Source organism: Mya arenaria, chromosome 14 (genome assembly GCF_026914265.1).
Source record: "Mya arenaria isolate MELC-2E11 chromosome 14, ASM2691426v1".
Classification (NCBI taxonomy): domain Eukaryota; kingdom Metazoa; phylum Mollusca; class Bivalvia; order Myida; family Myidae; genus Mya; species Mya arenaria.
Window position 1 is genome coordinate 42,552,294 of NC_069135.1, and position 26,951 is coordinate 42,579,244.

The 26,951-nt window shown below is 33.4% G+C and overlaps 2 protein-coding genes across 4 annotated transcripts in view; both read left to right on the plus strand.

The window, feature by feature from the left end:
* The window catches only part of LOC128217775 (heat shock 70 kDa protein 12A-like), a 40,891-nt gene that overhangs the window by 7,657 nt on the left and 6,283 nt on the right, over positions 1-26,951 (plus strand). The gene's annotated exons all lie outside the window — the stretch shown is intronic.
* LOC128217777 (heat shock 70 kDa protein 12A-like) lies at positions 132-11,045 on the plus strand. Of its 3 annotated transcripts, XM_052925152.1 has the most exons (9): positions 132-190; positions 322-468; positions 854-1,002; positions 2,367-2,446; positions 2,709-2,850; positions 7,511-7,661; positions 8,471-8,605; positions 9,349-9,560; positions 9,872-11,045. In XM_052925152.1, exons 2-9 carry the CDS (start codon positions 378-380, stop codon positions 10,448-10,450), a joined length of 1,539 nt encoding a protein of 512 aa, XP_052781112.1. In that variant the 5' UTR covers positions 132-190; positions 322-377; the 3' UTR covers positions 10,451-11,045. The 3 variants fall into 3 exon arrangements, with proteins under 3 accessions (XP_052781112.1, XP_052781111.1, XP_052781113.1); XM_052925151.1 differs by lacking the exon at positions 132-190 and having other exon boundaries at positions 219-468; XM_052925153.1 differs by lacking the exons at positions 132-190; positions 854-1,002 and having other exon boundaries at positions 219-468.

A 26,951-nucleotide genomic window follows, 5' to 3' on the forward strand; every position in this document is an offset into this window, starting at 1 on the left:
TCTAAAACACTATCGACAAGCTTTCGTGACACACACTCGTCATTTAATCGCTTCTCGTTTTATAGAGCTGGAATCCAGTGATTAGGTAACGCAGGCGAAAAAGAAAGAGGAAGTTCTTTAGGGAAGACTAGATTTTTCCTAAAAATCAAGTCGGCTATTGGGACCATTAGTTTTTGGATAAAACGCCATGGTAAGTCATTTCTTTCTCGTTTAGTTAAAAGTATATTGTACTAAAACAATATGTTACATTTGTACCAAAGACTATCAAATTTCCTCATAAATTATTGACCTATTATTTGTGTTTATATTGATAATGTCAAGGCAATTAAGGCGCCTCTTCTTGTCGCTGGGATTGATTTTGGAACAACCTACTCCGGATGGTCTACTCGTTTAAACACGAGTTTAAAAACGACCCAACAAAAGTCGCAACAAAACGTTGGTATGGAGACCAGCTTGTTTCATTGAAAGGTAAATCTATGTTTAATGAATGATTTTGACATTTCATTTTAAATAAAATACCTGTAAGTATTTATAGTCATGTGTATGCACATTAGCAACCTAACTAAAATTGATGGGACAACATTGAATCACCTTGCAACAGGTTGGTGCGGAGCGTTAACAACAGAATAACATTGGCGGCCGGAATAAGAGGGTTCCAAATATGTGATAATATTGCAAAAAAAAACGGAAAATACATTTCCTCACTAGTTTAAACAGTTGTCAAAGGTTGATCAGTTTAGTCTCTGTTACTTCACATTGCTGTTGGGAGCAGAAATCATTAATGTTGGCAACATGTCTATAATATGAGCTTTTAATGCTTCTATTTCACCTCCTATCACGATTTACATTAAAGCCCCCACATGTGTTCTGATCGAACCTGATGGGAAAACGTTCTCGGCGTTCGGTTTTGACGCTGAAACCAAGTACACCAGTCTAGTTAAAGCGAATGAACATGACAAATGGTACTACTTCAAGCGATTCAAGATGAAGTTGTACAATAAGGTAATTTATACAATTGCAACAACACAAGTCATTGCAAAGCTTAAAACGAGAAAATATCAATGATACAATTGACACTATTTGGGTTAAACTAAGTGCCCAGTTGCCTATAATAACAAATATCTTGTTAACGCACTAAAACACCATAGCAAAACAACAAAAACAAACAAGAGGCGAACAGTTATATGACAAAAAACATCAAAGATGCAATTATTTTAATATACCAAATAGGATGAATATATGTCGGGGGAAAAATGGTTCGTAGTAGGATACCGAGTTTAAATTGAGAGAAATGTGCAGAAAACACGGTATTTTTATCAATAGTTAGTTGATCACTGTAAATCTTTGAGCCCTCACCAATCATTTAATATTTCATCGTTTTCAGCTATCAAATACACGGCTACAATCGTGTTATCAGTTATAAATATTTTCCATACAAAAAAGTTAATGCTTTATTTAGTAGGTAGTTTATCGATTAAATTTTATGTTTGTTATACAGATGTATGTATTGATTTTAAATAAGAACTCACTTTACGCAACTGTAAAAAACTTTAAATAGTGGGTGTTACTGCATATGGACGGTCAGTACAAACTAAGTAAGATCTCAACGAAGGTTTATCCCAGTTTTCAAACAATCATTCTCACATAGACCCACCGTTTTGACGCAACGGGCACAACTAAACATATACCACCGGTATTCAATATGCACGCTGTCTTGATCTGTTGTCCTCCTTAAAATGTTTGTTCTATATTACGCATGAGTGTGTAATATTTGCATCCATTTTTTGCCCGCTAAAATTAGGTTAAGATGGAACATAAACGGTTGGGGTTTGACTTGATTGTTTTAAAACAGTGGCAAAAACTTCATTTAATGAGTGCTTAATGAACTAAAATGCAGAAAAAGCAAAACATATGGAGAGTTTTAAATGTATCTTAACATGTTCAAATTGAACGCTTTTCTACATGAGAATGAAACATTTTAATTAAGCAGAGTGTATATAAATTATTTGTATATATACAGTCATGTGAAAAACAATTGTTACTGTTAGGATAAAATGCCAAATTATTTCTACATAGACATGTTTCTTTTTTGTTTTCTTTTTGCGGTCACATGGAATATTGTTTCCGTTTCTATATGCGGATGCAGACGACATATACGGACCACAAATGTGGACAGCGATCACATGGAATACAGGTCTAAGCCACATTGCAGCAGGCATAAACTTGTAGGTTATATAGTAAAAGTGGCACAATGTGGACTTAGAACAAGTATGAAAGCAGTGTTTAAATTTTAATGTAATGCATGTTCCACTCATTGATCCTGTAAGTTGGTAGATAATAAGTTCTTTGGTTTTTTCTTTCAATAGGCCATTAAAAGAGACATGACAATTGAAGACGAAACTGGAAAGAAGTTGAACGCACAGCTTGTGTTTTCGATCGCTTTAAGGTAATACTTAAAACATTTAAGTAAAATGTTATTACGCATCGATCATAGAAATCGATTATAACCTTCAGTCAACAGTTGCAAAACACAAAGAAATTTCGACATAGTTTAAAAGTATCAAGCATACTTTAAACAGAGAATGATTTTCAACACCACAATAGCCGAATACATAGGTGAAAATATTAAGGTTTATGAGATCGATAAAGTGTGAAATATTTGATGGAGTGATATATAGCTTAGTATGCATATTTATTTTATTTCGTAGATTTCTCAAAGACGATGTTTTAAGGGTAATTGGTGACCGTATTGACGGAGCCATAACCTCCGAGGAAATCAATTGGGTGTTGACAGTTCCTGCTATTTGGGATGTTGGTGCCAAGCAGTTTATGAGAGAAGCAGCTGAAAGTGTAAGAACGCCATGACATAAGTGTCCGTTTTATTATTATGGTTTCACATAACTGCCGTACGATAACCTGTTAACTTTTGTGAATTGTTTCGTGTTAACCACCTAATTTTCGCGATAATTATCTAGCAATCTAGTTAAGATTTGCAAATCTTTTTTGGTAAGATAAATATCATAAAACTAAAAACTGCCTTGAAAGTGCCCGGAATTGCCACCTGTTAATAGCTGTACAACATTAACAGGTTAGTTAGGTTTTGTTTGCGAATTCCAATATGAAGTAATATACTTAGTGGTTAACTAGATCAGGGTGAGGAATCACGTGACTTCAACGGGGTTCTCACATGTGTCACCACAGTTCAAAATTTATGTAAACAAGCCAGAAAGTGACAGTTATTCTTAAATAACTTTTTTGAGAGAAAAGATAAGAAAATATTGCTTAGCCTATAAAAGACGATGCTAATTTCTGCTTCTACAATTGTGAAATATTTTGGATTTACTTGGATTGCAATGCAATCCTTGGCCAAAATTTCAACTCGATGGAATTTTGTAGAACGATGCAATGCTGTGTGCGCCGTGAGTATTTGTATACATTTCTTAGTAATTATTAATATTTAAGAACTCATACATACACATGTATGTTAAAATGTTAATTTTATTCATTTTGTTCATTAAACGAATTGTTTATAAAATGTATTTTAGTTTTTTTAATGAATATCGATATTTCAAGAAAAGCTGTTGTTAACGTAAATTTTATATATGCTGTTGTTAACGTGAATTCTTCTCATATTATTTTTTTAATAAGAAGTTTGAACTATTATCTCAACTGTGACGTTAATGCATTCAACATTGACCTATTATTCCAAATGATATTTCTTTCATGAAATGAACATATATCCATCCATTTGATTGATTTTAAAATGTTAAATATTCTATGTAAACCGTCATGGTGATACGTCCAGATTATCCATCGTCCCTCTGTAAGAGACAGAGTCAACCCCCATATGTTTCACCAAATGTTGACAAAATATGGATAAATTCAATTGATGCAGTGATAAATACATTCAAATGGAAGACAAGATATACCCCAGCCAACTCCGTTCCATGTACACCCTCCGGTAAAAGAAAGTCAACAGTCAAGAAATGACTGAACTACGTGCTAATGTACACTTCATAATCATAAGCTATTGAATAGAAAAAATAAATGATCACACGTGTTGCTGGTCATTATAAACTACTTATTTCTTTTTCATGATATAAGCCAAACCCTTTGAGTGAAATGATTCAAAACGTCGCGCTCATAATGTTAAATTTCAACCCTTTTAAGTTGTGGATGAAGTGGATGCAATAACAATTTCTTTGAGATATTTTATGTTTGCATATTACATAAGTATAGTCATGCTGTTATTTACATAAATCTAATTATATTCAACTGTGGTTTGGCATGGCCTTTGTACAACTTTGAATACATTATACATCGGAAATGTGTATACAAATGACAAAACTATCTGAGTTTTTAAAATAGCTGTAGGTTTTGTTTTCAAAAAGGAAACGTATTTAGGGCAGACAATTTTATCAGAATCTGAATGTGAGTTACAAAATGACCTGTTGTTGTTAAAAGATTACTGTTATAGATAGAAAGCTTTTCACAATAAAAGAAAGGTAATAATTTTTAAAAAAGGCTGAAACATTAGGCGAAATTTAATATTTTTGTATCAAGGGCTTGAGTTTGGAATTGTGAATAAATTTACTTATCTAGGAATAGTATTGAGCTCTGGTGGGTCATTTAGCACAACGTTTGACACTCGGTCAGGACAAGGTATTAAGACATTTTACAAACTTAATTCAGACCTAGGAAAATTTCCTGGTATAGCAACATTACAACCATTATTTATCTTTGTTTGATAAATAAATATATCTTGTTTTAAACAATGGTTGTGAAGTTTTGGGTCTACAGGATAGCAATAAGTTAGAAAAAGTTTATTTCAAGTTCTGTAAAGCAATATTGGGTGTAAGAACCCAAACTCAGAACAATTTTGTGTATGGAGAACTTGGTAGAATACCATTACTAGTAAAAGGAATTGTAAATGTGATTAATTATTCGTTAAAGATTTTGTTAAATATGTTAAAGCTGTTTAAAGAAATCGTATAGAGAATTAGAAAGACAGCCAAATTGTTAGTCATGGGCAAAAGTTATTATAGATATATTACAATCACTAGGATTTAATAATGCATGGTTATTTCAAAGTGTTGGTGATTTTAATATAAATTTATATGTGAACTGGAACAGAGACTAAAATGTATATGTAAAATATGGTATGCTGAATTTAATAATTCATCTAGTCAGAGCCAAAACGTTTGTATTGTTCGCAGACTGTAAGTTACAGTCGTTTTTGTGGGTTGTTAACATAGTTACATTTAGAAAAGCATTAACGAGACCTAGACTTTCGTCAAACAGGTAAGAAATTAATGCCGGTAGATGGCACAAATATACTCCTATATCTGAAAATGAAAGGAATAGTCAAGTTTGCCATTAAATAGTAGATGAATTTCATTTCTTGTTTGAATGTACTTTATTTAGTTATTTACATTTAAACAGACCAAATATAACCAAATTTGTTAAACTTTTACAAATACAAATAAGACTGTTCAAAGGAAATTAGCAATGTTTATCCACAAGACTTTTGAAATGAGTCCCTGTTATATTTATAATGATGTTAAATAACTCATTTAAATGATATTTGTAGCCACTGTCACCTCATTATGGTTATATTACATTCTGTGTGTACTGTCTATGTTCAATTTCTGTTTCGATAGTACCTTGTTAGTATAAATAAGTGTACGTATTAATATATATTGTGACCAACGATCGATTGATAGCAGTACATTTTATTATATATATTATAAATTCCATTCAGGTATGTTCATGGCCCTATGGCCTTTATGCATTTGAATGTACTATGAAACTTTATTATCACTTCTCGAGCCATGCGATTTCACTAAGTGTTAAGGTGTCTAGTTGGTGATATTTTCTGTTATAGCGTCAAAGCTATCAATTATCAATTTCTTCGTCGCCCCCCCCCCCCCCCCCCGATAAGTGCATTCAAATAGTTTGCCATGCTGGACATCCTTATCGTGCTTCATGGTTAAAGATAAAATGTACCCGTAATGAACTACTCTTCTATTGTCATCACATCATTACCTCCCTTGTTGAAGACCGTCGTCTGTAGCACGATGGAAACATTGTCATATGGTATTATTTGGAATGTGAAAACTTTGTAAACTTTGTTTCCGCATAATACGCTAGGCCCGGTTTGGGATGAACCTTTCTTACACGAAAGGCCAAGCAAGATGCAAATTATCATCTTACGAAGGTCATTTTTATGGTAGTCAATTTCTTTGCCGTTGCTTCTTATTATTTCCTGATATCTTCTGGATAAAGATATTTTGGCCATTTTCGTAGCTTGGGATTTAACTGGAGTGTGGGCAGTTTTATGATTAAATGAGAGAGCAATACAAATTATAAAATAGAATAAAATAAGCATGTTATGATAAGTTTGTTATGCATACTGATTAAACATAGTCAGCTTTACTTAGATGAGAAGTAGTTCACGTTAACTGCAGCACATACAACATTCACGTTAACAACAGCATTTCTTGAAAATTCGATATCTATTGAAAACAACTAAAATAAAATTTAACGAACAATTCGTTTTATGAAAGTGATGAGCAAAACTAACTTTTTAACGCATGTCTGATTTCTAAACAATTACTAATGACTATGAAATTCGTACAAAACAAAGAATCACGGCGCACACAGCATTGCATCGTTCTTCAAAATTTCGTCGAGTTGAAATTTTGGCCAAGGATTGCATTGTTAAAATACAAGCAAATCTAAAATATTTTAAACGTGTAGAAGCAGAAAATATCATCTTCTATTATACGCTAAGAAATATTTTCCGATCTTTTCTCTAAAAAAAGTTATTTAGGAATTACTGTCACTTTCTTGCCTGTTTACATCGGTTTTAAACCGTGGTGACACATGGGAGAACCCCTTTGAAGTCACGTGATTCCTCACCCTGTAGATAAGATTTGTGTTACCAGTTACCAATAAAGGCATTCCAGATTCAGGCGCTAACAGGTTATTTAGTTATGGTTTGCGAATTCCATTTAGAAAGAAACATACTAACTGGAAAACTAAATAAGATTCGTCTTACGACTTACTAAGTGAAATGCACAAGTCATTAATAGATAACCAGTTGTATAAATATATTTGAAGATAAGTGGTAACACGATATATGAATGAAATAAAACAAAGATTTATCGAATTCATTTTAAGATCGTATTTTATTTCACTCGTGGTCACAAAAAAATAATATTTTCACTCGTGGCTACGCCACTCGTGGAAATATTTTTTCTGTGACCACTCGTGAAATAAAATACGATCTTAAACTGAATTCAACAAATATTCTCTATATCATTTATCAAAACAATGTCAGATTGAAGGCTCGAAACTCCCTTTAAAGCCTGTTTTCTACTTTGTTCTACTGCCGTTCAATGACTGACAATAATTCGAGTATTAAATAGATTTAGACTGATTTAAATTGCTGTAAAAACATACTTCCATGAAAACGTAACCAAAATTCTATGACGTCTGTTAAACACAGGCTGGCATTTCTTCTGACAAGCTGATATTAGCTCTCGAGCCAGAAGCCGCAGCCATTTACTGTCGACATATACCGTCGAAAAAAGCTGGAGAAGAGGACTCACTGTCTACATTCAAAACAGGAAGCAAATTCCTTCTTGTTGATGCAGGAGGTTTAGTTTTTTTAGTTTTTGTTTGAATGTCTTACTTAAAGATGCTGTCTTACTTTCAAGTAAGATGTACCACACTTAATATAATTGTTTAAATTTACCGAAAAGGATAAATAAATATCGAAAACAATGTTTTTTATGAAGGATACCGTATTCAATTTTAAAAGAGTTGCAGAATACACGGTATCTCTACCTTATGAGACGCTAGTTGATCACTGTTAAACTTTAAAGAACCACCAGTTATTTAATATTTTTGCGTTTTTAGCTATTAAATACACGGCTACAATATTGTTATCAGTGATTAAGATTTTCCAGAAATGCATTATTTAGTTAGTTTTTAAAGGTTTCTCACTCACTTCTTAATTGACTAATTACAGAAACAACCTCAGTAGCCAAAAGTTTAACATAAACCCCGTTTAAAACTTATAAGACTATTGTTTGTTTTACCTGTGTATGTAATGATTTTATAATGAGATTGTCGCTTTAAAAAAATGAAAACACGAAAATATAAAAAATTATACACCTCTTTACAGGTATAATGTAATTTAACACTATTGCAAAATCAATTAATTACAAAGCATACCACTCTTGGTTTAAAATTAAGTGACCAAGGTCATTTGCATTGAGTGCATTTCTAAAATTACCATTTCGAAGAGGATAAATTACATTCTTCAAAAAAGGTTTTAGTAACAGGTCTGTTTGACTGAATCAAAAGAATAGTTTTGAACTACGTTATATTTAGTAAACATTTGTGAAATGTTCAAATTCAGCTGAAAAGCAAGGTCACAATGTCATTCTTACACACATCACAGGCGGCACGGTTGATATTGCTGTACAAGAGGTTGCAGATAACGGTTCTATGAAGAACATCTACAAAGCCAGTGGTGGAGATTGGGGAGGGACGAAGGTGAACGAGGCTTATGTGAAGTTTTTAGAAAACATGTTAGGTACGTAGATCATGCATGTTTTACAAAGTATGTTTTGGTTCAACGACGTTTCAAAGTTTTAACGTAAACGGTATGAAATCCACGTTGTCAATGCTATCATAAACTTTGCAGTTTCACATATCTAAGACAGATATGTATGATCTGTCAGGAGTCGTCATACAATACAATTACTTACATTCAACGAGTTCAGAAACATTGTCAGTCGGCGAGCCTTTAGCCAGCACACTACCATATGTCATGGACGAGTTGCATAAAAGGTGTATTATATGATGACGACCACATGTCTGTTTTTGCGGCATAAAAGTAACAAAAATACCTCCCTATTCTCCCTGCGCTTATGATGAGCCGAATACTACAAGCTGACAAAGCGTTTTCATTTCTCACGCTACATGTATTGCAAAAATAAAGTACATGCTCGTTTTATTGCTTTGTATTAAGTAAAATGAATACTGAGACGATGTCCAGTAATAATATCATAACAAAAACTTTTTAAAACAATTTTAATATGTTTGAACGATTTTTAAATGGTGACGTCACACAAGATAAACATTTTTAGGTTTTCATGAAATCAAGAGGAAATGGAAATTGAACTACTTTATTCGAATAAATCTTTATTATAAAAGTTTGACTTGCTGGGATATTACCAATTACGGATGTGTAATACAGAAAAAAAATCATTTTTGATTTACATGTGATAAAAACGATTTGCTGTTTTGTTTATTTTCTTTACTGGCATGTTTTAGGAGCGGATTCCATTGAAGCATTCAAACAGAGTAACATGGAAGATTACATATACATGATTCGCGACTTTGAAATGAAAAAGCGAGACCTCGACCCACTGAAAAATGATAGACCAGTGGTTTTCAGAATTTCAGCAATGTTGCCAAAACTGGTTAAAAAAAGCAGGGGCAAAAAGATTTATGACGTCATAAAGGATTCCCCGTTTGAAAGTACGGTGTGTATTCTTAAACATTTACATTCATTGTTCTATTGATTTGTTATTTTTTAATGGTATTTTAGTTAAAACCCGTAAATGAATAACGAGTAAGCCTCTCTTTAAATTAAGGAAAGAATCACTTCAATGAAGCTACATTTACATTTACGGCGAAGTGCGCAATTTGATAATTATTAATCATTTGAAAATCTACAAATACACAATTGGTGACATTTCATTTGTTATTTGTATTTGTTCTTTGAAAATAAGTATGAAAGAATTAGTCTTTGGTACGTAACATCGTTGGTAATGAAACAAATAAATGTTTACAGGTTTCAATCCAAGGCGACAAATTGAAAGTCGATATGAGTATAGTTAGCAACTTTTTCAAGACGCATGTTGACGCTATAGTTGAACACGTCTCCAACCTCATTGACCAGTCGACCATAGGTGACATTGCAGCAATTGTTCTAGTCGGAGGATTTAGTAATTGCCCTTTACTCCAGCACGCCATGAAGACAACGTTTGAAAACCATAAAATCATTGTCCCAATTGATCCAGACCTTGCAGTGTTGAAAGGAGCCGTGATATTTGGACACAAACCAGAGCTGATTTCCCAGCGAGTGAGCAAATACACGTATGGTGTAAGCATGAGGGTGGATTTCATTGAACATGTGCACAGAGAATCATATAAAGTGATAAACGAGAAAGGGAAATTTCGCTGTGCCCATGTCTTTGATAAACATATCACAGCGGGGCAGTACCTCATTGTTGGAGAAGCACAAGTGGAAAAGAAGTACGTTGCATCAACATCAAGTCAAATACATCAATATTTTTATGTTTATTACACCCTTGATCCAGATCCGATGTACGTTACCGACGAAGATATTGCCACATTGCCGGCGTACTAATAGTTCCACTAGATGGAAGAGGGCTAGCACGATCGGTCATGGTGAGGATGATTTACGGAGGGACAGAGATAGAGGTCGAGGCCACTGAGATCGCTACAGGAAGAGTGCATCGCCTGAAAATTGACTTTTTGAGCTAAACGTTCTGAAACATAAAGAACGTATCTTAAACATATCTTCAACTATGATATAAACTAAAAAAACCACATATTTGTTTAAACTTCTTTCAAACTGTCTTAAAAAGTATAAAAACAGATCTTGGACCAGTTTATCAATGTAAAACAGTTGTAATAAACACATGCATAACTATATGGAAAATGAAAATGACAAGGATGTATGCAGCAGCTTATAAATTAAAGTTTTAGAACATGTGATATTGGCAAATAGTCGCTATATATCTCTCTTAGAATACATGTCAAACTATTATATTTTACTTGCATATACAATTGGATGTTCATTGATTAAAATCTAATTTAGTCAAAATAGTACTGTAATTCTTTCTTTATCATGAGAAGTGACTATTTATCATAGTAGTCTTAGTTTTGTTCAGGGTCGTTTTTTCGTTTCTATGTTTTCGGAAATGTTATGTTTCAAAACATCAACCTGTCGGAAAAAGGTCACTGTGTAAAAACATCAAATAAACCATATCGATATGAAACCTTCAGACTCATCTTCTTAAGAAAGGTGTCCAATGTGTGTATGCCAACATCTGGACACTGAACGTGTCAGTACCCAGTGAACATTCTTCGATGTTATCGAATATCATAATTATATATAATGCATGCTGTTTTGATGCGTGTATGGTTTATCTGTGCCGTTGTGAATAGTGTGTGTCTTTAATTCAGATACTGTTTGCTTAAGCCTTTAAACAAGTTGTTCGTTAGCGTTTCGGTTAGTAGGCTTGTCCCTTCAGTACCACATTGTTTACAATTTATTAAAGTTTAGCAGTTATTTCGTATTTTTCCGTTAAAAAGATTACTGGGTTTGTCTACCAGGTATAATTTGTTCCTTATACGTGATTGGCTAGTCGGTGTTATCACGTGATATATCACGTGATATTACCGAGGTAGCCGTAAAGCTAAATTATGTCACCCGCTTGGAGAAAGCCGTTGTAGCTCAGTGGATACGACGCTGGACTGCAATTATGGGGATACGGGTTCGAACCCGGTCTCCGATACAATTTTTTTTACATTTTGGTACTTTTTTTTACAATCATGATATCAAAGCGTAACACATTCTATTAGATAATTGTCCTGAGATTCGTAACAGAAAAAAAATAATTTTGGTGCCAATCTTGTGTACAGTTCCTTTAATAAGGTAGACATGAAGTGCTGAAAAATAGATAACCTATAGACATATTCTTTCAAAGAAATATTAAATAAACCTCAATGTGTTTAAGATAATATATTTTCAGTTAACTTTATCAAACCTCAATATAACAAATTTGAACCACTGTCAAATCAAAACCACAATGTCGCACACTAACTGAAACAATACATTATGAAATGTTTCGCCGAAGACTGGATTTCCATTTTAACCCAGATAAATATATATATATAACGTCATAAACACCGTTTTTCTGAACAGAAAAATGTAAATTGACATCAGGGTGTTCTGTCGTTTTCTCATTCAAGACCCTTAATGTACTAAATCAACCCGGAACATTAGCCAAAAGTCACGGGAGTTACCTCATTACTTGCGTCAAGCCGGATAGGCATATCAGCAGGGGAATTCGGTGATAGGGCGGCTGTCCTGTACGCGTAGCGCATTTGCCAAAGTGGCCGCCCTCCTGTCGGTTACGAAATAGGCGTCGACGTGCAAAATGAGATCCTTGCAAAAAAAAACGTGAATCCATGTCAGGTCCCATTGACCCAGGGGTCAAATATATGTCGGCCTGTCAGCCTTCTGTTTATCAAGCGGTGGTTCGTTTACTGGCAACATGAAGGCATCTGTACGCTTTTGACAGTGCTATACAATTGTGCATCTTAAAGAATCTCCAACCAGAATTATATTCTGTCTGTGCTCTATGCTCTTAAAAATTAAATGTCTAAACATCTTTTCGGAGCACTCGCCGAATGGGCAAGGCCCGGGTGCGAGCACAAATAATCATGCACACCATCATCTTGACGCCGTCTGCCATTCCAAAAACGATCGTCTACACAAAAACGCAGACTACAACTAGTCTCAACAGTTGCTTCACTTATGAAAAGCGCATCAATCACGCACTCCGGTAAGATGAACAATGACTTTGCAGAAAAGGTGCACCCCCTGACCAATAACATAACTGAATTACCTACTTCAGGTAGACAAACAACACCTGGTTTATCAATATATTTCCTATCAGCATTTAAGTTGTCCATACCAAAATAAGTTGCGTGAGATGGAACATCCTGATTAGGCGGTTGACTTTGTCACTTTTGTACGGACCGACCTCCGCGGTAAGCTCGTTTGTAGATTGCACCGTAAACTACACCCACACCAGGAACTCGAACGCTAACTTTCAGTCAGTATGAAAAATCTTACCTCAACATCTCATCGATACTTTTAATGACGCACTATTTTGTATAACGGCGTTATTTTAACATCGCGCAATTACACTTGTTATGACGTGACATCAAGAGAGTGGAATACGTTCGTATTGTACTGGAGTGGAATACGGACTTCCGTTTTTAGGCTGAAGGCTCGGTCTACAGACTGTTATAACCGTAAATCGGGATCAATAACCGTGAGATCAAAATAACATTGTTAACAACACATGTATTAATGCGCCTTCCGGCGTATCATCCCAAACGCTGTAAATAACGCGGCGGTAAACAAATAATCTGCTCTGATAGCTACAGAGCCGTGTTATGTATAAGAAGCTGCTGAAATAGCGTTGAAAATTTTTGTGCAGTTAAAACATAGTGCGAATAAGGAGCGTATTTGCGTAATTACGCACTTTTATTATAGAAACTGCAATTTTTGTAAAATCGACGAGTAACTCATCGCATTTCGAAAAGCAGAATACGCAAATTGTTTCAAAATTAAAGCCTAATGAATCAAATTAGATACCGGAAATTCAATTCCGCGTTCTTGTATCTGTGTTTATTTTTCGGAATACTCGTGTGAATCTAGAAACATTTTAATGGGTTAAAATAGTATCTGGGTAATGATTTCCGTGGTAAGCCGATCGTTTTATCGGAATCAAATCGAAAATAAACGTAGACCTCTGCGTATAAGGCAAGCAGCTTCACGCTGATTGCTGCGTGAATACAACCGTAACAGGAGACAGGCAGGAAATCAATGTTTTCTTTTGTGCAAGCGTTTTAGTACAGTGATCAGTTTTGTTTACATGACTGATTATGGCGAGTCAAAAACGAAAAGAAACAAACCATAAGGTTATGTGGAATCAAATAAAACATTAACATATTTTAAGCTAGTATATGCCTGCTCACTCTCGTTAAATATTTGGAATAATCCAATTAATAACAATAATATAAAGTAATACACACTTGAATATGAAGCATTATCTGAAACTTTGATATCGCATTGTGCTGCCATTGATAACCCATTTAGGCATTTAGTGTATTCTACTCTTCAAACCAAACCAAACACAACACTCAAAAACCATTCGACATCTTAATATCGTTTATGTTTAAGGTATCTTCTACAATTACAGGATCCTTGCGCAATTTTCCTCTGGATCGATTCACCCGGGCACTATATATTCCCTCTTTGTATTGACGTATCTAAATATTGGCGTCAATTATGGTACTTGTGGACACACGTGTATACAATATGAACATATTTATATCAGTGATAAATGAATATGCAGTATGCTCAAGACTTATAAGACAAACGGAGACCAAAAGCCTTTCAACGCTTAAAGCACTTTGATTTCTTATATGTATCACTTTTAAATTAATTATACGTAAATAATAAAAGTGTTATTCAGCAAGACAAAGTCTCATGCAAGGGGAAGGAAGGCGAGCAAAAGTAATTGAATTAGGCACAATACCTCGTCAATATAAAATTCCTAAACCATATCAGTCTACGGAATCTGAAAAACATGCAATTAATGTAGAGCTTGAAAAATTTCTTGACGCAAACATCATTGAAGAGGTCGGAAGTGCACAGTAAATGAGGGAATTTACTTCAAACATATTCTTCAGACCATAAAGCAACGGAATAATTAGAATAATTTTAAATCTGAAACTGTTCAATGAAAGATATGTTGATACATGGCATTTTAAAATGGAGACATTGACTACCGCTATTGCGTTAATGCGGAAAAATGGCTGGTTTGCGTCAGTAGATTTGGCAGATGCATTCTACTCGATTCCAGTTGCTCAGGAGAATAGACCATTGTTAAGATTCCAATTTTAAAATAAGAAATATCAATTTTGTGCACTAGTCTTGGGTCTATCCAGTAGTCCAAGGGTATTTACGAAGATCCTAAAACCAGCTTTCGCACACTTTAGAGCAAAAGGACATATAAGTACCGTATACATTGACGTTTCCTGCTTGCAAAGTGATACTTACACGCAGTGTGAGAGTAATGTGTTCGAGACCGTCAAAACTCTAGACTCCCTTGGGCTGACGATTAATTTGGAAAATTCAGTTCTAAAGCCGTGTCAGCAAATCATTTTCTTGGGATTTGTGCTCTGCTCAATTTCAATGACCATAAGGTTAACAGAATCACGGAAAGCTGACATTAAAACATTATGCAAAACAGATACCTCTAACGGTACGAGAATTCGCAAAACTAATTGGAAAACTAGTGGCCGAACCGGGCGTTGCATATGCTACACTGTACATACAACCTTTAGAAAAAGTCAAAGAACAAGTATTAAAGGAAAAATGCGGTAAATTTGACACATTTTTTACATTGCCAAAATCTGTATTCCCAGTAATAACATGGTGGATTGACAATATTGAAAACAGTTACAAAAAGTGACTCGTAAGAGACCCGACCTTGTCCTGTTTTCTGATGCATCGCTATCTGGATGGGGCGGCTATGACGAAACAAACAATGTCAAGACGGGTGTACAATGATCAGATATTGAAGGAAAGCTACACATTAACATACTAAAATTAAAAGCGTACCAATTTACTATTATGGCGTTTTGTAAAAGTATAACCAATTCCCATGTGTTTATGGACAATATGAATAGCGTCTCATACATAGATAATTAAGAGGACGCACCGAAACACTGGATCAGAGGCATACCGGAACGGGCTCAACAAATCATCATCGACTCCTGGCAAATATTCAACAAAATTACAATACGACCGACATATTAAGAAATGGATATATTACTGTGGGGAAGACAAAGATCCCCTTGATCCCAATATAAACAATATTTTAAAGTTTTTTATCAGAATTATTTGACCAAGGGCAACGTATAGCCCACTCAACACAGCACGTTCGGCTGTCAGTACCTTTTTCAAAAAGTGTGCTAATATTGACATACATGAGAATGGCTTTATTGGACGATCCATGAAAGGTTGTTTCGCAAAAGACCGACACAACCAAAACATAAAAGTACATGGATGACTAATGTGCATACCAAGTTTGAAGACTCCACACAAACTTGGTCAATATTTAATGAAAGTGTGACAATGATGCGGACAACACTGGAACTATAAATGGTGGACAATATATTAATTTTGTGTCTCCCATGCTTGGCAGATGAAATAAAGAGCTATGTCTTGAACCCTTTTTACTCCAATCAATACTAAAACACATTTTAGCCATGCATGTACTTACAGCTTTGTCAAATCCAGCAACCTTCACATGGTATTCAGGTAGAGGCTTACTTATGCCTGTGTACTGACCTGAAACAAAACAAAGGGTAAAAGATAGAAAGTTAAGTAGCTGGACATCTCTTACTTAAGATATTGCGGGAATGGTCTCATGTTTGTCTCCACCTCCCGGTCTTTGGTATTAGCCCGAGCTTGGGCACTACCTCATTGCATCTCAAATTAGACACCCTGTGTTTTTTTCACCATTTTGGGAATGAGGCAGGGAAAGGCCTTGCCACATTAAAGCCAATTTTTTTTTCTATTTGATGATGCAAGTTTGCCACTTAAGATTTTAGCTATTGACCTAGTTTTTTAACAAGGAGAACACATATTTAATCTACCAGAGATATGTTCATACAAATAGCCTGATCAAGTTTCATGAAGATCAACAGAAACTATTCCATTTGTGTGAGGAGAAATGAACATTTGATAAATACATCAGCTTTTCCTAAAAGATAACATACTTACTTTGGTTTTTTACATATATGAACAACATATTTATTACAAGTTTCACATTAACATATACCACAATATATATCGACACACAGGACTCCGGAAGTGCTCTACATGAACTAGATATATCAACAGAAGTTGCATTTTATGATATATGCATGCGTGTTATGTATGAAAATGTGTCACAAATGAAAGCTTGGTACGACTTTCCGAGTGTTTATGGAAATAGCCGAATATTTCCGGACACGAAAATGAAAATTCACACGGCATAAAAGACTTTTTTAATAGATGTAAATGATGATTTTTTTGCAAATGAAAACTTCTTTACAATACAATAAAATGTATATTTAGATCATTTATGATTTCTTTGTTGATTTTTTTCTGTTACAGTATAATTTGTTGTTGAATCTGTACAAATTACATTGTCAATCATTTAAAATGATAACAAATAAGACTTGTAACAATTTGTTTAACAACATGATCTTTGTTAAATATCTATTATTTAGAATTATTGATTATATTTAAGGTATCTGATATCATAATTATGATATTAATTTTTTTTACAGCTAGATTAACGTTACATCATCAGATCTGTTGTTGGACAGCATTACCCAGCCACCATCGCCACAAGTAGCATGTAATGTGATTGTTATTCCTTAACAGACACAATCTTGTTAGAAGAGGTAGATGACATTCATTTAATTGAAGTTAAAGCTGTTGAAATGTTTAACATTATTACTTGAGCATTAATAATTTATCAAACATTATTTGATAAGGTGGTTATACTTTTTTTGGGAAGGAGGGTGTAGTCCTTATAATTTATATCCTCTATTTATACCTATTTAATACATGACAAAAAACAATACATCATTTTTTTCATTTATAAGTATATTCTTCTTCATTATTTTTTGTTTAAATTTGGATATATGCTGGTAAATGGTTGATAAGTTAAAAATAATGAAATGTTCTGATTTCAGAGATGTGAAGTCATCAACTAGCAGGCAGTAGTCTCCCCGCATCTGCACCAGATGACTTTTCTGTATTGTATGTAAATACATTTTAAAATCAGTTTGGATTGTTTATAATTGTTTTGCCACCACAGAATAGCATATATTAATCACATTGTCCAGCTGTATAACAGTTCATTACTCATCTGTAACAAAACGAAATTCAACATTTAATATGCCTTCAGTATTTCACCTCAATGGTAAATGTCAATAAGGTCAAGGTCAAACTGAAAGGTCAATGCCACATTAAAAAGGTTATACAAAGTCCTGTGGATTTCCATAACTATTATAAATGTCTCAACTGTACATTGCTGACCAACTGAATGTTCTTAGTGTTTATTGTGCAAAAGTCGTACTTGAACAGAAATGCACAAGAATATAGTTTGCCCATTCCAGTACATGTAGCTTTTTGGGCATTTCCTAAATGTGAAAGTCTCCCAGGTTGAGCAAGACCTGTGACAATAATTTATTGACAATGGTGTTAATTAAAAGTCATTATTAAAATTAAACTCACTTTTTGACTTTCAAGAAATCATTAGTTAGGTTGAGCTCCTTGTAAATTACTACAGTACAGATTCAGGCATTTTTAGTATATTTCCATAAAGTTCTGAGCATTCAAATAATAGAATAAAATGGTTCTTGTTAATATATCTTCATAAATTATTATTCGTTTTAATGCTTTTGTACAATTCTTATTTAGAAAGTACACTTTGGTACTGCTATAAGTGCCCTGAACCAATTATACTGAATTTACCTTTTTTCAGACACAAAAAAAATACTCTACTTTGTTTTTTGTCTTAGAACGAGCCATTTTTTGCGAAAAATCCATGGAAACCAGTTATAAAAGACTGCTGACAAAAAATCAGATTGCAGACTTTTATATTTAAGTTCAAAAATTGGTATGTTATGCATTTTTCTTAAACCGTTAGTAACGGTTTAAGCCATAAAACATTAATTTTCGAACGGAAATATGAAAATCTACAATCTTTTTTTGGTCATCAATCTTATATCATTGGTTTGCAGATATTTACGCAAAAATTTCTTCTTTCCAAGACAAAAAAAGTTGTTAAATGGTCAATCTGTGAGAGTGCAGCTTTAAAAAAGTGCCTTACCTCATTTCCTTTAAAAGTCCTCAAAAAATCATTTTTAGTCGGATCTTTCTCAAATAAAAAGTTTTTTATATTCTAAAGCCGGGAATAATATGAAAATGCATCAAATTGGTTGATGAATTGATTAAAAAAATAATTCGTCCATGCTAGCATTGGTAGAAATCTACTTGATTTTAAATGAACTTGAAAATCTGACGATGTCAATAAATACAGATAGATAGATTTATTTCAGTAAAGAATGCACATTCATGGACATTTAAAAAAACAACATGTATTATAGTAAATAACATTATACATACATGATATTATCAATAGCCATGACAGGCACACCGAACCAAGAATGACACAAAAAAGAGAAAACTCTTATTTCCATTGTGGTCCTTTGTTTTGGTGGCATGGTAAAGGGAGGCATTGCATATTTGAGTTATAATATAGCTGTAATCGAAATTGCACGAATATATTAAAAGTTAGTCTTTATGCATTAAAAAAATATTGCCGTAGTTGTATCACAGTCACTCTACATAATTAAGTAACATAAAGTTATAAGTTGAAAAGGTTATATATATAGTATAGTATGAATATGACAGTATGTAGTACTTATAAAGTTAAAATAGTTCCTTTACTGAAAATCTTTAAATAAATAAATGAAAAAAGCCTTTTAATAGCATAACTTATTATGCCAAATTATCTAAAAAAAGATTCTTTACTAGCAATTTAAAAACAGGTAATTTCTTAGTCAGTGTGATACAAGATGGCAACTTGTTCCATAAGGAAATGCCAGAAAAGAAGGACTTTAACCCAATACCTTTGACCTCTGGAACATAAATCAGTACAGTATGTATCTTTATTGCAGCAACAAAACATTTCATTCGTTTCCAATGAAGATATTTACCTTTAAAGCAGAGACTTTCTTTAACTTTTTAGTTGAAACATTTTTTTTTTTTCGCTTTTTTATTTCTGCCACCATTTCTTTTCATACAGCCTCATTCTGGGTTCATTCGGCAATTTATTTACCGAATTGGCGGATACTGGAGTTACCGAACGACGGAGAAATTACCGAAATACGCAAGAAAGATACCGAAAGACGCCTTATATACATTTATTTTTATTGTTCCTATATTAATATTATATAAATACTTTACCAACTTAACTTTTAGAGGAAAAATATAATGATATTGTAGGCATTTGAAATTTATTTATTCGAGAACGAATTCCTTGTTCTGACTCGCCAACCTAAAGACAGATAAAAGGTCCAAGACAAGTACACTGTGGAACATTTCTTGCCGAGTGAAGACCTAACGGCTGATGTAGACAACCCATGGCAGACAACCTTTGCTGATGCCGCTTGTGGACCAGAATATGTAGCCAGTGTGGAGTGACTCTTGTGTAGACACGCCAATGATTGTGAGGTATTAGTCAAGTTTAAACACTAGTAAATATAAATATTAATTAAGAAACTAGATGATACGATGAAACCATAATGCCATAGTTATCTGCGTATTAAAGCATACTGTATACGAGTACTGTGTTAACTTGATGATAGTAAACTCGCATATTTACCAAAAATGATAATAATGAAAAGTTACCTTGTGATATATAGTCCAGTTATATATATATATATATATATATATATATATATATATATATATATATATATATATATATATATATATATATATATATATATATATATTCTTCATTAAATGTTATCCAAGAAAGAGTTAATTAGCAATTTAACACAAAACTTTAAACCCTTCTTTGGTAAAATAAAAAACATACCACACTGTAAATACTATTTTATTCCAGTACTAGTATCATTTTTGCTTTAAACAATTACGTAAATAATCCGATGCTGTTTGTTGAAAATAGTATATAGCAATGGACCTATTTTGAATATATAACTAAACGTGGTAAAAACTATTTTTTAGAAACTTAAACACCACTGAATTCGTTTATTTTAGGGATGCAAACGAATGGCACAATTGATATTCGAATATTCGGTAATTCTTTCGATCGAATATTCGATTACCGAAATAATAGTTTGAAAGATTGGAGTAATTTACTTCTACTATGATTATTCGCTAAAGTAAGCCGGTGCAATTTTACCCTACTTTGTCGTAGCTAGTTCGCGTGGCGGATCCTCATTTTCCTCAAATGAGATTTTGGAAATCGCAATTTTCAGAAAGAAAGAACAATACATAATAAAGAGAAAAACAACAAAATCGAATAATTTCAATTTTGCTGCCTTTATATTTGTAAACAATTTGAAAATAGATAGATTCCTAGTCAAATTGCGTTTTGCGCCAACGGAGGGTCTTTCCATAGGACGAGAAGCCTCGTTCTGAGATTGACCTCTCAATTGACTAAATATAACTATGGAAAACCCAAACCAACTCGGTCACTAGTAAAATAATAAAACGAAAACATATCTGGATTTGACTCATCTATTGTTTAACAGGAGAGGAAAAAATATCCTAAAACGCTAGACTAGACATTTACATTTCAAAGCACGAACATTGTATCGAAACACGGAAAACAGTTCAAAGCATATATATGTAACAACATCATGTTATTGTACCACATGGCATTCATATCATCACGGCGATTTGAGCTATGTTGTACAGCTTAATTTGCAGCCAAGACAAAACATTGGTGCTAAAGCCGATTCCTAGTCAGTTATTGTAAAAGTAGGGGGACCTTTTACAGCACTCGACGATATGTCCCTAAATGACATATGACCCGTGTTTAGTACATTGTCATCACATTCACATCTCTGGCATAAGGGGCCAGTCGTTGTAAAACAAAACAAACACACTTTATAAATAACTACAGTGTTGTAGCCAAAAGGTTTTTTATTCTCTTTATTAAGAATTAGTAGTATTAGTCTTTTTTTTCGAATATTCGAATACCGATTTGACATTCGAATACCAAACGTTTGATCGAATATTCGAATATTCTTTTGCATCCCTAGTTTATTTACATCCCATTTTAGTTATTGTTCCAGTATAAAATGCTGTTTCCACTTTGTATAAAATTCGTTTAACCAAAACATGCTTTTAGAATATTTTCAAAGATTATTATTAGACCATGATATTTTTTAACAAAAAGTTGCCTGATAAAATACAGATTATTTTTCTTGGCCTATGAAAACAGTTTCGTGCTAAAATGTTTATCAAAATTGATCCATATGCCTCGTGGAAATCGTGTTGTGAGAAATGGAGCAATGAAATGGTTGGATTAGAGTGAGCGTGTTCTAATGAACTTCAAACATTTAAAGTTGACATTAACATGATTTTTGCTTGTTTATGAAATAGCACGTGTAACATCATATTGGTCACATGTGTTAGCTATTTGATAAGTGCCATTGTGCTAAATGTTTTGCTCGAAAAACACTTGCCATGTTATATTAATAATTATTTAGATTAGAACTAATTATGTATTCATCAAATAACCGTTGTCTTTAAATCATTATTAAATTTTCTCTATGGTAATGCAACACTTTCCCCCTACACTCAGTAGTTTTATGAGAAAGACTAGTTTTCTACCTTTGCATTCCTTTATTGATTTATTTATCTTTACCCTTTCTTCTCCTATATCTGACTCATTGTTTTCCATAGTGTGTCCAATATATATTAGCCAGGGTATTCAGTTATATGTGGTCACTTCGCTGGATCGCTTTTCTATACATATTTGATTATTATGAATATTACCATGTAAAACATGACCAATGACGAGAATCTATAGGATTATACTACGCAAAAAGAAATTGGTAACTAGGTCAAACACTTACACTTGGTCATCAATTTCTATTTTCATAGATTTTATCCTCACGTTAAAGCGGAGGGTTGTGCGTTTTGTTGATCAACTTGTTTTGTTTTTACAGCTTTTTTCTAAATATTTGACTTATTCAATTGTCAAGGGTCTTAAAAGTATTCCAGTATGATAAATACTTATTTGGTAGACAATACTTTGACGATATTAGGTATAAATATGTACGTCACTATATTATTAATCGTTCTATCTAATACGTTGAACAGAATCCCGGTCCGATTACTGAAGAAGGTTGTAATTCGCTATCAATCATTCATCTGAATATTCGAAGTATTAGAAATAAGTTATCATACATAAACGAACAAACATCAGATTTTGATAAATTATGTTTTACTGAAACCCACATTTCAATTGAAGTTTAGGACTCAATTGTAAAACTTAATACATTCAACACTGTTTATCGTAAAGATGTAAATAATTTCTCCGGTGGGATTCTAGTATACGTCAATAATGATTTAGAATCAAAACGTGTCGCCGAGCTTGAGAATGCTCTTTCTGAATCAATTTGGATTGAAATAATTGACGGTGTTAACTAACAGATATTTATTATGTACATTGTATAGGCGTCCAAATACCAGAGTCGAAAGTGGGGACAGATTTGAAACTAGTCTTGAAAGAGCCTTTGAGATGTTCTCACGAGTAATAAAAGTAGGTGATTTGAATGAAAATCTTTTAAATAGAAATAATAAACTCATCCGACAATGATGGCGTTTGATCTAAAAAATATTATAACACAACCATCAAGAGTCACTCAAATCACACAGACATTACTTGATCCAATTATAGTATATAACAATATATACGTTCAAGATAGCGGTATAATAAAAACTCCAGAGAACATAAGTGACCATTTTAGCACTAACGTATACATTGACTTTAAATCTCCAAGAAATAATTGTTACAAGAGAAAAGTTTGGTTATATAAAAATGGAAATTACGATCAGTTTAATAATGAAATTAGTTAGTATAACTGGTCATTTATAGATCAAAATTCTGTTGATGATGCTTCTTGTACTTTCACAAAAACTTTTATTGAGATAGCTGAAAACATATTCCACGAAAAGAAGTAACTATTAGGCAAACTGATAAACCTTGTTACGACTCTGTAATACGGAAATTTTCTCGACAAAGAGACCGACAAAAACGTAAAGCTATAAGAACAAAGTAACCAAGCGACTGGAATAAATATAAAACACTTAGAAACAAGGTTAATAACTTGATAAAATATGGAAAAGAATACTTTTACGGAAATTTAGAGAATTTTTTAAATGATATGTCTCAAAATAATTCAAGAAAATTATTAACACAACAGTACTGAGCAATCAGCTGTGTTTATATAACAGTTCAAGCAAGCTAATCTTATTTGCGAGTTCATTAGTTTAAGACTAAAAACAAATTAACAATGTACTAGATTGTTCATACTTCAAACTGCACTCTTATAGATTAACCATTTTTACAACTTTTTTATGTCTTGGAAAGAGCAAAATTTCTAGATATCTGCAAACCAATGATATAAGAATGCAGACAAAAAATCAGATCGTAGATTTTCATATTTTTGTTCGAAAGTTAATGTTTTATGGCTTAAACCGTTACTATCTGTTTAAGAAAAATTAATAAAACATCAATTTTTGAACTTGGTCAAAATGGTAAATCTGTGAGAGTGCAGCTTTAACGCTGCGTCTACAACATGCATACTAGTTATACAGTTAAAAGAGTTCTGTGTCAGAGACAAGAAGGACACCTTGCAAGTAAGTTTTATAGTTCTTTTTACAGGGAAATAGCAAGTTCAGACTCAAACTTTCGGGAAAACTACATCGATTACTTGCCACTTTTGTTTAACTAGATTATCATGGTGTTTTAATATCAACATATAACTCTGCAATGTTTATTGGTTTCTCACATCGACCTAGTTTCCGACTAAATGCCTGAGAATTCACAACGCGGTTGTAGTAACAACGAAACGAATATTTTTGCATAGGGTAAGGCTAAAAGTAAACTTTCATGATTTTTTTTAAATTTTATACTATTTTGAAACATTTTCATAGCAATAAACTAAAACTCAATAATATAAAAAATAAGATTTAAATCATTCGGCATTCAATTGTTTATGCAATATTTTCGTGACACATGTATTCAAGCACTTAGATTTAACTTTCATTTGCCACTATCGTTTGTTCTAAAAACTTTAAATGTATCAGCTGCTACACACATGTGTCATTTATAATTACTTTATCTGTATTGATTTCTTTATGGCCAAACTTGTGTTTACTTTGAAAACAGCTGTTTGGCATTATTCTCAATTATGTCCTATACTACTTACGACAGTTTGAAACTAGTATGAAATAAACAAAAAACATAAAAAAATATCGCTTAAAAAGTCAATTTTCAGGCGATATACTTTCCCTGTAGCGTCTTCAGTAGCCTCGACCTCTATCTCAGTCCCTCCGTAAATCATTCGTACCCTTACAGATCGGTCAGTTCCACTTCCTTCTAGAGGAACTCTGAGTACGCCTGCAATGTGGCAACCTTCGTTGGTAACGTACATCGGAACTGGGTCAAGGGTGAAATAAACAGGGAAGCTTATAACGCATTGACTTGATCTTGTTGGATGGTAGACCTCTTCAGTTTGTGCATCACCATAAACGAGCACTTGCTCAATCGCTGGGAAATCAGCGCTGATTTATGTCCAAATATCACGGCCCCTTCAATACTGTAAGGTCTGGCTCATTTAGGACGATTATTTTTTGGTCATCAAACTTTGTCTTCATAGCGTGCTGGAGTAAATGGCAATTACTAAATCCTCCGACTAGAACAACTGCCGTAATATCACCTATCCTAAAATGTTCAAGTATGTTGGAAACTTGGTCAACTATAGTTTTAACATGGGCATTGAAAAAGTTTGTTACAAAACTCGCGTTGACCTTCAATTTGTCAGCTTTGATCGACACCTACAACAAAGGTTTTTACACTTACCACTGAAATCAAGGAACAGTCTTACCACTGAAATCAAGGAACAATCTTACCGCTGAAATCAAGGAACAATCTTACCACTGAAATCAAGGAACAGTCTTACCACTGAAATCAAGGAACAATCTTACCACTGAAATCAAGGAACAGTCTTACCACTGAAATCAAGGAACAGTCTTACCACTGAAATCAAGGAACAGTCTTACCACTGAAATCAAGGAACAGTCTTACCACTGAAATCAAGGAACAGTCTTACCACTGAAATCAAGGAACAATCTTACCGCTGAAATCAAGGAACAATCTTACCACTGAAATCAAGGAACAATCTTACCACTGAAATCAAGGAACAATCTTACCACTGAAATCAAGGAACAATCTTACCATTGAAATCAAGGAACAGTCTTACCACTGAAATCAAGGAACAATCTTACCGCTGAAATCAAGGAACAATCTTACCATTGAAATCAAGGAACAGTCTTACCACTGAAATCAAGGAACAATCTTACCGCTGAAATCAAGGAAGAGTCTTACCACTGAAATCAAGGAACAGTCTTACCACTGAAATCAAGGAACAGTCTTACCACTGAAATCAAGGAACAATCTTACCACTGAAATCAAGGAAAAATCTTACCACTGAAATCAAGGAACAGTCTCACCACTGAAATCAAGGAACAGTCTTACCACTGAAATCAAGGAACAGTCTTACCACTGAAATCAAGGAAAAATCTTACCGCTGAAATCAAGGAACAATCTTACCACTGAAATCAAGGAACAGTCTTACCACTGAAATCAAGGAACAATCTTACCACTGAAATCAAGGAACAATCTTACCACTGAAATCAAGGAACAATCTTACCACTGAAATCAAGGAACAATCTTACCGCTGAAATCAAGGAACAGTCTTACCACTGAAATCAAGGAACAGTCTTACCACTGAAATCAAGGAACAATCTCACCACTGAAGTCAAGGAACAGTCTTAAGCAAACTTAAACTGCTTTGTCACACTTTGTTGTTGTATAAGCTTTTTTCCTTTCCATATTTTGAAAACATTTCGTCCATTAAACTAGTAGAACTGATACGCTATGTCATGCTACAAGTAAAATTAAATGTTCTTTTTTAAAGAAAAACAACAACAAAAATGCTTATGTTTTGGTTTTATGGCAGGAGGACAAAACAATTTTATCTCAGGATAAAAATAAACCTACGAGAAAGATTAGCTGCTTATCTTCCAAATGAGTGAATATTAACATACCTTTTTATTGCCTTACTTAAATCAAATTTATTTTAATTGTATTTCAATGATATGTTTGGTAGTCATATACGTGAAAAGCTACAAATGATATATATTTTTT